Here is a 17,187-nt window from a genome sequence, read left to right on the forward strand (position 1 = left end):
AGTTCAAGACCAGCCTGGCCAACACGGTGAAACTCCCTCTCTACCAAAAATACAAGCATTAGCCGGGCGTGAGGCACACACCTGTAATCCTAGCTACTGGGGAGGCTGAGGCGCGAGAATCACTTGAAGCCGGGAGGCAGAGGTTGCAATGAGTGAAGGTCACGTCACTGTACTCCAGCTAGGGCAACAGAGTGAGACTGTCTCAAAAAGAAAGAAAGAAAGAAAGAAAGAAAGCAGCAAGGTTATTCTTTCTAACTTGTTTGGCCAGAGCCAAACAAGTATGTATCTCTGGCTGGTACTCCTCTGTCCTAAAGATGGGGCAGGGCTGGTCGGGTGCAGTGGCTCTTGCCACTAATCCTAGCACTTTGGGGGAGGCAGGCAGATCACCTGAGGTCAAGAGTTCAGGACCAACCAGCCCGGCCAACATGCTGAAACCCCATCTCTACTAAAAACACAAAAATTAGCTGGGTGTGGTGGCACGTGCCTGTAATCCCAGCTGCTCCAGAGGCTGAGGCATGAGAATCGCTTGAACCCGGGAGGTGGAGGTTGCAGTGAGCTGAGATCGCACCATTGCACTCCAGCCTGGGTCAACAGAGTGAGACTCCGTCTCAAAAAAAAAAAAAAAAAAAAAGATGTGACACGCCTTGTATTAAAGGAGGCACAGAAGTCAGTTAAGACAGTAAAACAATCATCATGAAAACCATATGGAAATGTGGGATGATATTTATGACACAATGCTGAATGAGAAACAATATCAAAGTGTACCTACATTATGACTGCAATTACTTAAGGAAATGTGTGTACGCAGACAACTGGCAAATAAAATAGGAAGAACTACATACTCAAGTACTGGGATTCTAGATGCTTTTGCTTTAAAAATACTTTAACGGAGATGGAGTGAAGATATTTTTCTGGGTGAAGGTTCCCATTTCTGTACAATCCTCAACCCCCCACTTCACATGATTCTTTTATAGACCATGTACGCATAACGGGGCCAGGGTAGGAAACGGGACTCGCACACCACAGCCGATAAGCAACTGGCTGTTCTGCTGGTTTCCAAAGGCCCTTACTATCACAAGTCCTCCAGCAGAAAGGAACGGAATTACTACTACTCTGACATAAAATGACAAACTCAATAAGAATTATTTTCGGGGAATTTCAAAAACACCCTCATTTGATTGCTATAGCTAATATTAAGAAATCATCTATGCAACAGGCCATGTAAAAAGTACTGAGGTGTTTATCATTTTGAAAGGGTTCCAGGCTGGGTGCAGTGGCTCACGCCTGTAGTCCCAGCACTTTGGGAGGCCAAGGTGGGCGGATCACGAGGTCAAGAGATCGAGACCATCCTGGCTAGCGCGGTGAAACCCCGTCTCTACTAAAAATACAAAAAAATTAGCCGGACGTGGTGGCGGGCGCCTGCAGTCCCAGCTACTCGGGAGGCTGAGGCAGGAGAATGGTGTGAACACGGGAGGTGGAGCTTGCAGTGAGCCGAGATCGCGCCACTGCACTCCAGCCTGGGTGACAGAACGAGACTCCGTCTCAAAAAAAAAAAAAAGGTTCCAATATTTTATCATCTTAAGTAATATTTTACTCCAATTATTTTTCAGGATGCTCAGGGTAAACTGTTCTTCTTGGAAATACAAAGGGGAAAAATCATTTCTGACCAGGAGTGCTACAGTACAAGTTTCTTTTAGGTTGCTGACTGATTAAGCCATTTTACAATGAAGAGAAGGGCCAGGAGCAGTGGCTCGTGCCTGTAATCCCAGCACTCTGGGAGGCCAAGGCGGGTGGATCATGAGGTTAGGAGTTTAAGACCAGCCTGACCAACATGGTAAAACCCCATCTCTACTAAAAATACAAAAATTAGCCAGGCTTGGTGGTGGGCGCCTGTAATCCCAGCTCCTCAGGAGGCTGAGGCAGGAGAATCGCTTGAACCCAGGAGGCCGAGGTTGCAGTGAGCCGAGATCACACAACTGCACTCCAGCCTGGGCAACAGAGAAACTCCATCTCAAAAAAAAATTTAGCTTGGCGTGATGGTGCATGCCTGTAATCCCAGCTACTTGGGAGGCTGAGGCAGGAGAATCACATGAACCCAGGAGGCAGAAGTTGCAGTGAGCCAAGATCACACCACTACACTCCAGTCTGGGCAACAGAGTGAGACTCCCTCTCTTAAAAAAAAAAAAAAAAAAAAATAGAAAATAACATATTTTATATGAACGTACCTGCATGCACAGAAACGTCTGTATATTTGGGGGTTGGGGAGCTTCTCAAGCCTTCTCAGGCCTCCCAAGAAACGATTTGCTCCACAACATACACAGTAATGCATCCCAGAGGAAGGAACCAGGGATGCCACTTGCAGAACTAGTTTTCAACTGAAGTTGTTTAAACTATGTGATCACTTTATGCCTCCAGGGAAATGAAATCCCATCCCACAACATCCAAGGCTAGCACCGATGGCCCCAGGTCAATTTTGGGAGTGTGTACCCAGAATACCGATGCTATTAGATGGCACACTTCAATCGCATCCTCTGCCTTTATTCTTCAGAGATAAACACAGGCAGTTGGGGGACCGAGGCCAGGAAATCCAAGTAGTTTCACTTCACAGAAGCTCGTCTTTTCTTGCAGAAGACAAAGTAGGGGAAGGCATTCTGAATGACACAAGTTGTTTTAGAAAGACTTCAGATTCTTCGATAACAAAGGGAAAAAAGAGCGCAAATCTCTGTAACTCCTCTTCCTGATGTGGTCAATCCCCTAAGTCTGTATAATGTGCTGTTTACCCTTGTATTTTAAAATGCCGTATAAAACACATTTCCAGGCTGGGCGTGGTGGCTCACGCCTGTAATCCCAACACTTTGGGAGGCTGAGGTGGGCGGATCACGAGGTCAGGAGATCGAGACCATCCTGACTAACATGGTGAAACCCCATCTCTACTAAAAATTAAAAAAAAAAATTAGCCGGGCGTGGTGGTGGGTGCCTATAGTCCCAGCTACTCGGGAGGCTGAGGCAGGAGAATGGCGTGAACCTGGGAGGCGGAGCTTGTAGTGAGCTGAGATCGCGCCACTGCACTCCAGCCTGGGTGAAGGAGCGAGACTCCATCTCAAAAAAAGAAAAAAAGTTTCCAATTCCTCATGTAATGAATTGTAACAAGCCTCAGAAAAACTACAATGCACTTAAAACCAAAAGCAAAGCCAACAACCCCAAAACCCTCAAATAAGAAAGCCTGGTAAAATCAAAGTATAACTAAATCCAGTACACCCTAATAACAGACGACATTATTAAAATAAATGGGGGGGGGGAGATAACAGAGAAATAGAGATCACTTCTGAATCAAAAGTCAAATCAACTATACATAAAAGCCAACATCCCAAACATTGAAAACTCTACTGATATGAAATACTTTTTCCCATTCTGAAATATATGTATAGTATTACATTTAGTTAAGTGTTAAATACAACAGCTACCGAGAAAAGAAAATCAATTTTAACCAAAGACGGTCATTTCATCAGTGGGAAAAACACCGGCAGGTATGCCCTTCTCTCCCCTGCGGCATCCCAGCACCTGGAGCTAAGAGGAGCTGGACAGATGATACAGAGCTTGCTCGGGGGCTTCCCCTTACGAGGGCTCCCTAGGCAGAGGAAGGCAAGCGGTACTGAGTCTGAGAATCCTGCAGTGGCTGAGCATGGGGAGGGGTAGGTTCAAAGGCCCAGGAACAGGCACTGAGCTTTGGAGGAGCACAGGGAGCTGAGCCCACCCAGGGCAGAGGAGCTGAAGAGCAGAGAGGAGGAAGCTGGGTACTAAAAAAGGCCCTGAGTTTTAGGCTGGCGTCTACATCTGATCAGGAAGTCAGGAGCAGCAGGCAATACCACAGTTAAGAAAAGTTATCCTGACAAATTTGAGAATTATCAGGTTCAGAGCATTTGTTCTAGTTCGGGGTTTTCCAAAAAGACTACTGCACCCTAGATCCGAGAGATGCACTCCTTATGAAATAAGGTTCCAAGTGGCACGCAGTAGCACAAGCCTGTAATCTCAGCTACTTAAGAGGCAGAAGCAGGAGGACTGCTTGAGGCCAAGAGTTCAAGTCCAGCCTTGGCAACATAGCGAGATTCCCATTTCTAAAAATAAAAATAAGGTTCCAAGGTCAAAAAGACATGGAACACACATCCTCTGCCCCCAACAGGTTTATAAATACATGCTAAAATAGTAAAGGCTCTAATGAGTCTTATAATTAAAGGCCTATTCAATTCCCAAAGTTAGGTCAGTGGTTCCAAAGTCAGTCTTTGGAAATACAAGCCATAAGCTGCAAGCACTGATTGTAGCTTGCTCTGCTTTTCAAATGGGCAAGGCTACTGTGTGCTTCACTAGAGTGGGGAGCAATGAGGATTCAGGATTCTTTTTAATTCTCCAGTGCAGTGGTTCTCAAAGTGTCATCCTCGAGGCAGCAATACACCAGGACACTTGCTCAAAACACAAACTCCCTCCGAGACGCCCAGAATCAGAAACTCCAGGGCAGCAGGGCAGAGCCTGTAGTCTGCATTTTATCAAGCCCTCCAGGTGACACTGATTGGTCTTATATTCTATTAGAGGGCTGGGCGCGGTGGCTCACACCTGTAACCCCAGCACTCTGGAAGGCGAAGGCGAGAGGATCACTTGAGGTCAGGAGCTTGAGACCAGCCTGGCCAACAGGGCAAACAAAACCCTGTCTCTACTAAAAATACAAAAATTAGCCTGGTGTGGTGGTGGGTGCCTGTAATCCCAGCTACTTGGGAGGCTGAGGCAGGAGAATTGCTTGAACCCGGGAGGCAGAGGTTGCAGTGAGCCGAGATCGTGCCATTGCACTCCAGTCTGGGCACGAGAATGAGACTCCGTCTCAAAAAAAAAAAAAAAAATTATATTCGATTAGAGGGTACTTTTTCAGTTATTTCTTCACCATCCAAAACAACACAGTCTGGGCAATACCTGAAAGGCAATGAACAGGAGCCAGTCAGCAGCTCCATGCCCACCCTAAGGAGGTGGGGCTCAGAGCTCACTACAGAGAATGGAGATAAAGGAACAGGGAAAACATCTGAAAGTCCAAGTCACCGCCCCCCACACCCACAATCCTAAATTCCAGGAAGCCAGTTAAAAATAATCCAGGAACAAGTTTCCTGATCAGGAGGAGTGCACAGACAGCGCAGTGCCAGCCCGGTGGGCTGAAGGCCCAGCGCTCCCTCTGCTCCAGCACCAGGCGGTAGGCATGGGGGTGGCAGCCAAGGCCAGCTACCTCCTCTCACGCAGACAACCGCCACCAAGAAGGCCCAGCCCCTCGGGCACAGGACCACAGGGACCCACACCGCCAGCTGCCCACCTTGCTGTGCCAGGCACGCTGCCAGCCAGAAGCACGCCAGGCTATGGGGAAGGACCTGCCCTCAATGAAATGGAGATTTTTCTTTTCCTCAAAAAAAATGAATAACAATGAGACATGAACACACTCTTCTTTAAAGGTTAAAAACAAGGAAATAAAAACGCCCAAAACACCCTCTGTTCACAGCCCTGAACTCAGCTGTTTCATGGAGGCTGGAGGGACAATGTGACGGTCAGGAGGGCAGAGCTGTGTTGGGGATGTGGTGCAGGGAATCTGACACGCCAGGGAGCAGGCAGTCGGGAGGAAGGAAAAGAACACACATGCTGGCCTCCCAGTCAGGGCTTCCGCCCCAGTGATGCTGTTTTCTAGCCGAGGCCTTGGGCAGGTTTCATAAGCCTCAGTTTTCTCATCTGTAAAATTAGTCTGACAGCCGTTCCCTCAGCAGAGACCCTGAGGGTTCACCAAGGGGCCTGGCCCTCACTGAAGAAAACGCAATCAAAGCAGTCCCCTTCCGACAAGGCTTCCCATGAAGGGCAACAAATTCCAAAGATGTTTATTTTCTAGACTGACATAAATCCAGCCATGCCACAGGCTCAGTCCTTCCACCTACCCACAGCAAGCAACAGGGAAGCAGGTGGGAGAAGAAAGCTCTGCTGCAGAACTGCTGAAGAAGTGAGGCTTTGTGCTACTAGCTTTTTCTGTGTGAATTACCTCTCAAGAAATATTTGGTACCAGGAAACTGCATCCATCACACATACTACAGGAACGCTCAAGCAATACCTTTCTTCATCTGGAGTTCAAGTGGCAGTTTAATAACTTTGAAGTCACCACATTGAACACGCTTCCAAAGTTCGATGAAACTATACCTAAAATAACTGCGGGCTAAGGCTCAGTCCCAAGTTCCAGACTGTTTTTCATTTCTACTCAATGGTTCGTTGCTGTAAAATTCTACCCAAGAAAGTACTCTGTCCTTAAGCAAGAAATTACTTGAAGGCCGTACCCCAAAGAAGAGCTTTCCCTGTTTAGATACACACCCTTCGAGTCCTCCATCCATTAACATGCTATGGATTTATGGCCAGTGCTGTGCAGTGCCCCCAGCGCGCAGACACCACTGACTCTGCAACATGCAATCTGCTAACACATGGCCACTGGGACAGCCACATAACACCCAGGCCCTCTGACGGGCTATTCGGCATCTGTGGCACACGTGTGCCCCAGTCCTGCACCGACCACCACGGAACATACGACCAGACTGACGCCACCTCCGCCCTGCCAAGAAGCACATACTCAATTCTGGACCAGGGGGTTGGAACCCCAGAGCATCATAAACTTAAGCAAGCGTTTCTCCAGAGAGATCCTATGAGGCTCCCAGACATCGTTCTGTGTCCACAGGATCTTGGGACCAAAAAAATGAGAGAAACAAGAAGAGCAGGTTCTCAGTTCAAGTTGGGGAGGTGGAAGCCACCGACCAGTAGAGAGATGGAAAAATAAGCAGACATGTATACTGCTGTTTATTTACAGGGAGAAAATAAGAGGCACAATCTCATGATGAAGAGAACGGAGGCTCCGAGTTCTTGCCCACCGCCCTGGCCCAGCAGTCAGTCCTAGCTCTTGGAATTTCCTCACCTGCCTGGCCCTGTCTGTATTCACCTATAAACTGAAGAATAGCAACTTGGAGGTAGAGGGGTCACACGGACAGCAGCATCTAATTGGGTCAATCCTGAAATCCCACTAAAATCATAAATCTAAAAACCACCACATACCTGAAACAGAGAGAAGACAACTGCAATGAAATCTCAGAAGCTGGAAAGTAGGTAGTGGTTTAAAAAAAAAAGGGGGGGCGGTGGGGGAGTAGAGGAAGACAACGCTAAACCGGAGGTGCAGAAAACAGGGAACTTTTTTTTTTTTTGGAGGCACAGTCTCGCTCTGTCGCCCAGGCTGGAGTGCAATGGCGCGATCTCGGCTCCCTGCAACTTCCGCTTCCTGGGTTCAAGCAATTCTCCTGCCTCAGCCTGCCAAGTAGCTGGGATTACAGGCGTGTATCATCACGCCTGGCTAATTTTTGTGTTTTTGGTAGAGAAGGGGTTTCACCATGTTGGTCAGGCTGGTCTCGAAATCCTGACCTCAAATGATCCACCCGCTTCGGCCTCCCAAAGTGCTGAGATTACAGGCGTGAGCCATCGCGCCGGGCCAGCAGAGAACTAACTTAACTCACAGTGCTGGACCCCCAGCTCTCAGGAACTGACGGCACCAGTCCCTCTGCCGGGGGAATGAGTGAACCAGGCAGAGCCTCAAAGTCAGCCACAGAAGTGGGTAGACAGCCAGACAGCTTGCCCCACATCTCACAGCCAGGCTCCCAAAGTCAAGGAAATGATGAAAATATATTATCTGCAAAGGAAGGAAAAATTGAGGATATATGGACCAGGCTGCAGCAGACACAGCCGGAAGCAGAGGCAGCATACTTAAAAATGGGGAATGAAGGCCGGGCACGGTGGCTCACACTTGTAATCCCACCACTTTGGGAGGCCGAGGCATGTGGATCACCTGAGGTCAGGAGTTCGAGACCTGCCTGATCCACGTGGTGAAACCTCGTCTCTACTAAAAAATACAAAAATTAGCCGGGCATGGTGGTGGGCGCCTGTAATCCCAGCTACTCGGGAGGCTGAGGCAGGAGAATCACGGGAACCTGGGGGGGCAGATGTTGCAGTGAATGAAGATCACGCCATTGCACTCCAGCCTGGGTGACAGAGCGAGACTCCATCTCGAAAAACAAAAAAGAAAAAAGAATATTTGAGGGCCGATGCAGAAGGTTCACCATCCAAGTAATAAAGTTTCAGAAAGAAAGAACACAGAAAATGGAAGGGGGGAGGGGAATCAAAGAAAAAAATCAATGAAAAGATCTGAGTCGCTTCACAGAAAGGGCCTAACCAAGTATCTGTCACGAGAAACGAAAACAGCCCCACTCCAAGCCACATCATTGTGAAACTTCAGAACTCAAGGAAAAAGTTCAGATCCCATTAGGTCCAGGAAGAACAGCACAGCCTGCACACACAGAAGCCGGTGCTGGCAGGGCCTCCATCTTCAACAGCAACACTGGAAGCTAAAACACAGTGGAGAAACACCTTTAAAATTCTGGAGGAAATGAATGTCCACCCTGCAATTTTACACCATGCTAAAATATCAACTGAGGGAGAAGAAAAAAAGAAATTTTTGAAAAGCCTGTCTCCCACGCTGCCTATTCACAGAAAATGGCGCACTATATGCCCAACCAATATCATGGCATAAACCAAGAAAGAAAATGACAGGAGAGACAAAAACAAAACAAAACAAAACAAAACAGATATTCAACACAAGAGAGCAGCAGAAGGAACCCAGAGGATGAGGGCAAAGGAAGACCAGAGGATGGGGGTGGCACAAGAAGCATAGAAGATACGCAGGTGACGAAAGGCACAGGTGCCACCCGAACTTCCTAAGACAAGGTTGCAACAACTACAGAGTGCTGGGTTGAATGAGAAGCATTACCAAAAGAAAAGAAATCTGATCAGTAACTATGGTTGAGTAATAATGGCTGGGCTGCAGATCCGTCTGCAGTCCATTAATGTACACACCGCATTCTGACCTCACTGACATTACAACATCTTTCTGCTGGGGGAGAGCGGGGAGCCCATGTGAGGAAAAGAGGCAAGCGGAAGAGAAGTAAATCCTCATCCACAGGGTCCAAAGTCTATAGACAATGCCTGAAACCAGGAAAAAAAAAAAAACAACACAGGCAGCAATTTTTTTTTTTTTTTTTTTTTGAGATGGAGTTTCACTCTGTCACCTAGGCTGGAGTGCAGTGGCACCATCTCAGCTCACTGCAACCTCCGCCTCCCAGGTTCAAAGAATTCTCCTGCCTCAGCCTCCCAAGTAGCTGGGAATACAGGCGCCCACCACCACGCCCAGCTATTTTTTTTGTATTTTTAGTAGAGACGGAGTTTCACCATGTTGGCCAGGCTGGTCTTGAACTCCTGACTTCAAGTGATCCACCTGCCTCAGCCTCCCAACGTGCTGGGATTACAGGCGTGAGCCACCACCCCCGGTCAATTTTTTAATGTTCCTCATAAACTAAGGAGTAACAAAAACAAAAATCAACCAGGAGAGATCAAAGGGGCTGCCCTCGGGGAATAAGAAATGGCGGGAAGTGGAAGCAGCTGCTATCTTTCCCAACCAACCTTACAAAACTACCCATTAGACATTTCTAAATAGAAACTAAACAAAATCCTAAGTAATTACAAATAAAACAAAGGATGTGGACCTGTAACAGTTCTTTCAAACCTTACGGCCTAAAATTCTCTTAAAAAACAGGAAGAGACTTAAAATAATAGGAAGATAAACCCCAGCTACGTACTTGGTAAGCATTAATTTAAAACTTGAAATGTTCCCACAATGTATTCAGATACCAACAGAGCGCAGAACAGAAAAGGTTTCTTTTGCTGACGAAGAACCCTCAAGAAACACAATGGAAGGTCTCTAGAGTCAACAATGTTGTTCCCTGGGTGCGCATAAAGTGACTGGTAACCACCAATTTGGGATGTTTCACAGTTTGTACCAAGCAAAGGCATATCTCAGTTTATTTCCCCTAATTTAAACCTTGCAAACCAGGGAGCCATTTAGGATTAAGAAACTCCATAGTCACCCTCAGGAGGCAGGTTTTTTTATTTTTCCCAAAGCATTTGGCACTGATATTTTTTATAATTTCCACTGCAAAAACATGAATTATGGGAAATGACTGCTACAAACTACTCCGACGACAGTGGCTGATTCTACGCGATGAGACATGGATAATAGAGTGCAACTTCTATTTCCTGCACTCACACCACCCACAAGATTCCATTAATGATAATCAGCTGAGCTAAGGTATTAAAAGGCACAGAAAGGTGGCTTGGGTGTGGTCCACTTCCTGCAGGTAAGGAGCTTCCACAAGGGCAGCTCTGAATCATCGGGAGTAATCGCCCAAATAAAGAGCTAAGGGGCCCGTTTCTCAGGAGACCATCGGACGCCTGGACTGCGGCTTTAGGGTGTGTGTAACCGCACAAGCACAGCAGAAAGTAGCAGTGACCATCGACAGGCTCCTCCCCTCAGTAACTGCTCACCCTGCATCTTGCACCAGGGTCCTGGAAAAATACTGAACTGAAAATGAAACTCAACCTGCACCACATTAGGCAGCTCAGCTCTACGCATCAGAACGTAGCTCCAAGAAGAGCATCAAAGTCAGAAAGAGGGTGGGAAAGCAATGATGCCAGCCGCCACCTGCCCATAACTGCTCAGCACAGTTAGCAAGCTAGAAAATCTCATCTGACCAATTCCTACTTGAAGGTCACTTGCTTCTATGTGACATGCTACCAAGAATACTCCCAGATCTGAGACTGGACTCCTCCAAAAGTTTGGGTTTTTCTAATTTAAAAAAACCTTGTGACCATCCTCCCCCTCAAAAAAGAACACTTTCAAGCAAAACAAATTCTTACCATTGTTACATTTTGGAACACGGAGTATTCAAAATAGGTTTTTTGTTTTTTTGACACGTACATAGGCAACTAACTAACAAAACAGTAACTAACAGTAACTGAGTACTTTTCTTATTACTCTTTAGCATTGATCAGCAAAAAGGATCATAAAGCAAGAGGAGTAATGAGATACTATAAAATGTTCACTGAGAGTTCAAGCCACGAAGCTGAGTGAACGCTAAAAAAATCCACTTAGGCTGTCCTACTGACACCTGGGCTCCCCACTCGCATCCCTGGGCTTCCTCTTCCCTGAAGTGCTGCAATGCCTTCTAAAGGGGCACCCAGCACCCCCTACACCTGAGAAAGCAGGAGCCGCAAAGAACAGGAGATCATCTGCTCAAAAATGTGCCATACTTCCGGCTGTCTACAGATGCAAGGCCTCCCCCAGGCCCACAGGCACCCCACTGCCTCTTCAGCTCCAGGACCGATCTAGATCTAGCCCACCAGAAGCCGTGTCACCACTTTCCAACCATGTGCCTTTGCTCACTGTGTCCTCAGTCACTGCAACCTTCTTAGGGCACATGCCCCAAAGCAGGCAGCCGACCTCTTGAGGACAGGATGGACTGAGGCTCTGAACTCTGCCTCCAACGACTCCGGGCACTATACTCTGCAGGCTCCCCTGTGCAGTCCAATGCTGTCAGTCACCAGAGCACACTCCACAGTTCAGCAAGTCCCCAAGGTGCTCTCCGAACCCACGTCTCGGATGTCCTGACTGTCCACACCCAGTGACACACCAACCTTCCCCCAGGGTGCAGATGGTAACAGGGTAACTGGGCAGGCATCTCCCAAGGAAGGAACGGAAAAGAACCCGTGGAAATGTGACACTAACAAGAAAAAAAAGTACAAGAGCACTTAAGCCACAATTAAATGCAGCTGTCCTGTGTTTGCCTTCATTTCCCAGACTCCCAGAGTGCACAGGCTTCCCTAGGGTGGAGCAGAGCACTTGAGAAAAGCTCCCCATGTTCCCAAACTGGCCATAAGACACCAGTCTCACTATCTTGATGCAAGGGGCATTCTCAGCAAAGGTCTATTTATCCAAGCAGCAAGAAAAACAGAAGGGGAACGAGGGGGACAGGATGATGTTAACGAGACAAACTTCAGGTTTTTAAGCTATTCCTCTAAATTATCTGTATTTTCAAATATGAAACTATGTTAAACTTACAACTTCGAAACATGGTAAATTAACCAGGCCCTGCAATATGCAATACATGTGACGTATATAATTCAGTATTTTTCAAACTGTGGGTCAGGAATCAGTGGGCTGTGAAATCAATCTACTGTTGCAACCAGCTCCTTTTTTAAATATACCACAACAGCACATCACAAGCACAGGCTGAGCATCCCTGATCCAAAATGCTCCAAAATATGAAACTTTTCAGCGCCAACATGACACTCAAAGGAAATGCTCATTGGGAGCACTTCTGATTTCGGATGTTCAACAAGCATATAATGCAAATATTCCAAAATTCGAAACACTTGTGGTCCCAGGCATTTTGGATGAGGGATACTCAACCCGTAGTAAGGATTAGTACGGTCTCCTGAAACTTGTTTTTGATCCTGATGTAAAATATATTTCTTACATGGGTCACGGTTCAGAAAAGTTGAAAAGTGACTGATAAAATTTTGTAACAGAAATGTGCAAACCAAAATCTCATTTTTAAATCACATTTCTGCAAACTCAAAGCCGATTGGTGTTCCCGCCTCCATCTGAAGCTTTTCTTTTAATCTCAATTGAGTGAAACAACAAATGCTCAATGAAAGACGGAGTACTTATAGCCACAGATCAGCCTGATTTCTTTATGTTTATTCGTCACTATATTCATTCAGTTTCTGATGTCTATTTTTTTCCCCTACTGAAATATAAAACTGGGGTTTAAGAGAAAAAAAGGAAAGGCTTCAGCAACTTTCATTAAACATTTACTTAAAATGGTAACCTCATTCAGATCTACCACTTTCAACCCCTCCCCTAGGACCTGGCACATGAAAGTTCAATAAGGGTTGCTGATTGAATAAATTAAAAAATCAGCCTCCTATTTCTAATTTCTTTAGCCAATCCAACTAGCAATGAGATAAACTTTAAGGTTTGCAAAAGTAACCATAAAACAGTAACACTGCATGATGAGTGGGAGTAGGAGGAGTAGTAGTTTCCAATCACAAATTTGCCACATAATATATGATCTCACCTTGGTCAGTTAAGTCTCCCTTGGTCTCCACATCTACAAAATGGTATAGTATCATCTACATCTCAAACGGTACCGGTAAGAATCAAGAGGCATAAAAATGATTTGCAAAACATTGAAAAATGGTGTTTATACTAACATGGTTGTTATTTTTCAAGCATCCTTGCCTAGGCCACCTGAATTCACTCTGCTTTATTTTTTTATTTTATTTTTTTTTTTGAGACGGAGTCTCCCTCTGTCGCCCAGGCTGGGGTGCAATGGCACAATCTCAGCTCAACGCAACCTCCGCCTCCCAGGTTCAAGTGATTCTCCTGCCTCAGCCTCCCGAGTAGCTGGGATTACAGGCGTGTGCCACCACGCCCAGCTAATTTTTTGGATTTTTAGTAGAAACAGGGTTTCACCATGTTAGCCAGGATGGTCTCGATCTCCTGACCTCATGATCCGCCCCCTTCGGCCTCTCAAACTGCTGAGATTACAGACTCTGCTGTCTTTCTAAGCCAACTCCTTATAAGCCCTGGTCAGGAGACAAGAAAAAGGGAGGGCTATGAGGCCTATCAGAGCAAGCCATAGAAGAGACATGGACTTCTCTCCTCCCATTTAGCAGACAACAGTCGAAAGCAGGTGTGTTTTTAATTGAATCTTCAGCAACAACTCTTAGGGAAGCCTCCCAGGGCAGTAGCAACTGCTAATTTGAAGTAGAAAATAAATGTGCTTGTTGTTTTTCTTTTGTGGGGTGGGGGAGGAGAAAAGAATGTTCTTCCCCAAATGATACACTGTTACCATACAGTCTGTAGATGTACTTAGGTACAGGAATGACTGGCAGAAGCCAACTTTCCTACCTCTAAAACTGTAAAACTGTAACAGCTGAAAATCTGATCTTTTCCACTGAGAAACACTTAAGATCTTTCATACTGAGAAAACAAAATAAAAACAGTTCCCATGTAACACAACCTAACAGATACATAATAGTTGAGAGGCAAAGTTATTAAGGAAATGTATCTTCTTTTCCCAAGGTTTAAGAATTCTGACCCACTCAAAAAAAAAGTGAGGATAAAAATGAAAAGGTGAGATACCAGATATCACCTGGTAACCATCTGATACTGACTTCACGGCACCAGCCAAAGGGGCTTTAGTACCTTTTCAAACTGATTCGCTATCCACAAAGGCCAATTAACCTAGTAAGTGAGGCATTTGTGCTAGATTCCAACCTGATGAACACGGTATAAATATCAACCTAAAGGAAATATTGATAAAACGTTTTTTTTAAATCATTACAAGAGTCCTTTCTTGCTCGACTGGTAAGAAATTACTTTTTTCACCCAGTTCACTCTGACCTACACACCTCTAAATTCATACCAAAGCGGCTTTAGAAAATACCAAGAAACCACATCTGATTGTTACCCAGCAGTCAGCAGAAGTTTAGGTTTTGAATGCATGCTAAATTCAACGCTCCTTAAATGAGAGTGGACAAAAGAATATTCTTCAAGCATCTTCCCAGTCACTCTTAAGATAATAACTTAACTGTTGCTGCTTATATATTTATTTACTGCTTAAACATATATACACACATATATATACTGCTTATATACACACACACACACACACACACACACACACACATATACACACACACACACTTGGACTAAAATTCTAGCTGCCATTAAAGTGGTAACTTTGAGTTCCTATTTTTCCAGAATTCAAACCTGAACAGTGAAATCCAGTTATCTTTTTACGGTTTCAAAAAAAGAAGGGAGAGGGATGATCTCACTGGAAGAGGCGGGCAGACCCCAGAGGCAGTCCCAGGTCTGGGCTCTGTGCTTCTCAGCCCTCAAGACACAGGGAAGGAGCCTGTTGGTATCTGTAAATCAACCAGTAATCTACTTGGATGCTTTTGGTTTTCTTCAAACACTTAACGTTCACTCAGCTAAACTGGCAGAGCAAACTTTCATGACATATCCTAACTGCATCCTAAGATTTCAATCCTAAGCATTTTGCCACCATTTCTGCGCCTACAAAGTTTACAAGAGTTAGCCAAGGACGGTAGCTTTGTTTTTCAAAGGGCTAAAAGCAGTCCCCAACGGCAACGAAAACAACAACAACAAAAAAACCTTTAACTTATACATGTAAATTTGAAATTCAACTCCTCTCCCACTCCCCAAAAAGTCACTGGTAGGCCAAGGTGTCACCAAGTACCGAAAGAGAGGTTTACTGGGCGAAGAATTCCTGTAAATGCAACCAAGTCTCAAAGTGAAAGTCCAGGGTCCCGGGGCCGGGCCCGGGACCCTGGTGCGCGGCTGTCCGAGGGATTCCTCCTTCCAGAAGGTTTGCAACTCGCACTTTCCCCCGGTCCGCAGGTGCACGGGGGCTCCGGGCAAAGCCACTGCAAGTGGAACTCGCGGTTACCTTCCTCCACTCCACCCTGCCTACTCCGCTCGGGCCCGGACGAGTCCAGGCGCGCTCCCCGTCCCCGCCCTGCCCAGGTCTCCCGCCCGCCCGCCCGGGGGTGGGGGACGAGCCTGGGGGGCGCGTCCTGGGGCCCTCCGCCAACCCGGCCCCCACGCAGGGCCCCGGGACCCAGCGGGGGCCTCCAAGGGCATCACTCCACCTCACTTCTCCCGGGGACAGGGCCACCCAGGGCCTGCAGCTCCGGAAGAGTGTTGGGGCGAGGGGAGCGCGGAGGACTAGGCGCCCGCACCCCCACATCCGGACCCAGGCCGCGGTCCCTACGGCTCCTGCACGCACACGCCGGAGACCTCGGCCGCCGGAGCCGGCAGGGACGCCCAGGGACTCGGACTCGGACCCCCGGCCGAGCCGGGCGCGCGGGGAGCCAGGCTCCGGCGCGACCCCGGCCGGCTGAGCGTAGGGGGACGCCGTGTGGATACCGCCAAGTTGCTGCTTCCGCCCGGGTCGCGCATCCCGGCCCCGCGGCCCGCGCCCGCCTACCTGCATGCCGGGCAGGCCCGACTGCACCGGGGAGTGAGCCATGGCGCTCAGGACGGCCACTTGCTGGGACGGGACGGCCGGGCCGCGACGATCCGCGCGGGGCGGCGAGGCCCGCGGGCCGCGCGCAGCCCTCGGGCGGCGGGGCCGGCCGGAGCCCGAGGCCACCCCAGCCCTGGCGGGTCCCGGCCGGGCGGCGGGGGCTCAGCGGCGGGTGGCGGGCCGCGTCTCCATGCACGGCGCCAGGGAGGAGCTGCTGGAGGCGCAGGGCCTCGCGCGCACTGCCGCCGCCGCCGCTGCCGCTACTGCTGGGCTGGAACCGTGCGGCCTGGGCCCGCGCGCGCTGGCCGCTGGAGCCGGAGTGGGCGCGCACAGCCCGCCGAGCCCGCGAGCGCCGAGCGCGTCCCGCCCCGGCCCGGCCCCCGCGCCCGCCCCCACGGCCCGGCCGGGGACCCCGCCCCGCGCTTCCGGGAGGGGGAGGGGAGAGGCCGGTGGCCGCGCGGGAGCCCTAGGCCGCAGCCGCCGCCTGCCGGCCCGGCCCGGCCCGGGTCCCAGCTGCTCCTGCGGCGCTCCCACGCCCCCGCGGGCGGGCGGCGGGGCCGGGAGGGGGCCTCGGCTGGGGCGGGCGCCGGGAGGGGACCGAGTCGGGGCCGGAGGCTGGCCGCGTGCCCACCGGGCCGGCGCCGGGGCGAGCCTGGGCCGCGGCCCCCTCTTCCCGCCAGCCAGCCCACCCCGCCCCGGCGGCCTCTGGGAAAACGCGTCCCGGGCGAGCCCCTGAGGGCAGGGTCGGAGTCGGGGGCACCTGGGGAAGGAGAGCGCCCCGTGGGGCCTCGGCCGGTGGCCTGTGCCAAAAGGCCGGGCAGAGCTGCTTCGGTGTCTGGGTGAAGTTTCCAGCCAACCCAAGAAGGAAACCGAAAGGGAAGAGGCCGAGAGAGAGGTTAATTCCTAGTGCTTTGGTTACCGAAAACAGCCCCGCTGGGACTGCTGGGCTGGGAACTTAGCTAAGCAGTGCGGAGGCTGAACCCCACCATCTCTGGGCTCCGCAGCAAATCAGAAGCCCCCACCCACGATAAGGGGAAAGTGGGGCGCAGAGGGCAGGGAGGAAGGGAAGAGAATGGAAGGAAAGCGCGTCTGGACTTCGAACTGCAGCCCTCTCCCTCTTTCCCTTGCCTCGGAAGCT

The 17,187-nt window shown here is 49.0% G+C and overlaps 1 protein-coding gene across 1 annotated transcript in view; it reads right to left on the bottom strand.

The window, feature by feature from the left end:
• STK24 (serine/threonine kinase 24) overlaps positions 1 to 16,419 on the bottom strand; it is a 127,447-nt gene extending 111,028 nt beyond the window's left edge. Inside the window, exon 1 of the mRNA XM_016925468.4 lies at positions 16,011 to 16,419. Within this exon, the coding sequence (XP_016780957.1) occupies positions 16,011 to 16,052 (42 nt within the window). The 5' untranslated portion in view covers positions 16,053 to 16,419. The remainder of the gene's footprint in view (positions 1 to 16,010) is intronic.
• Between the last annotated feature and the right edge of the window lie 768 nt (positions 16,420 to 17,187).

Source organism: Pan troglodytes, chromosome 14 (genome assembly GCF_028858775.2).
Source record: "Pan troglodytes isolate AG18354 chromosome 14, NHGRI_mPanTro3-v2.0_pri, whole genome shotgun sequence".
Classification (NCBI taxonomy): domain Eukaryota; kingdom Metazoa; phylum Chordata; class Mammalia; order Primates; family Hominidae; genus Pan; species Pan troglodytes.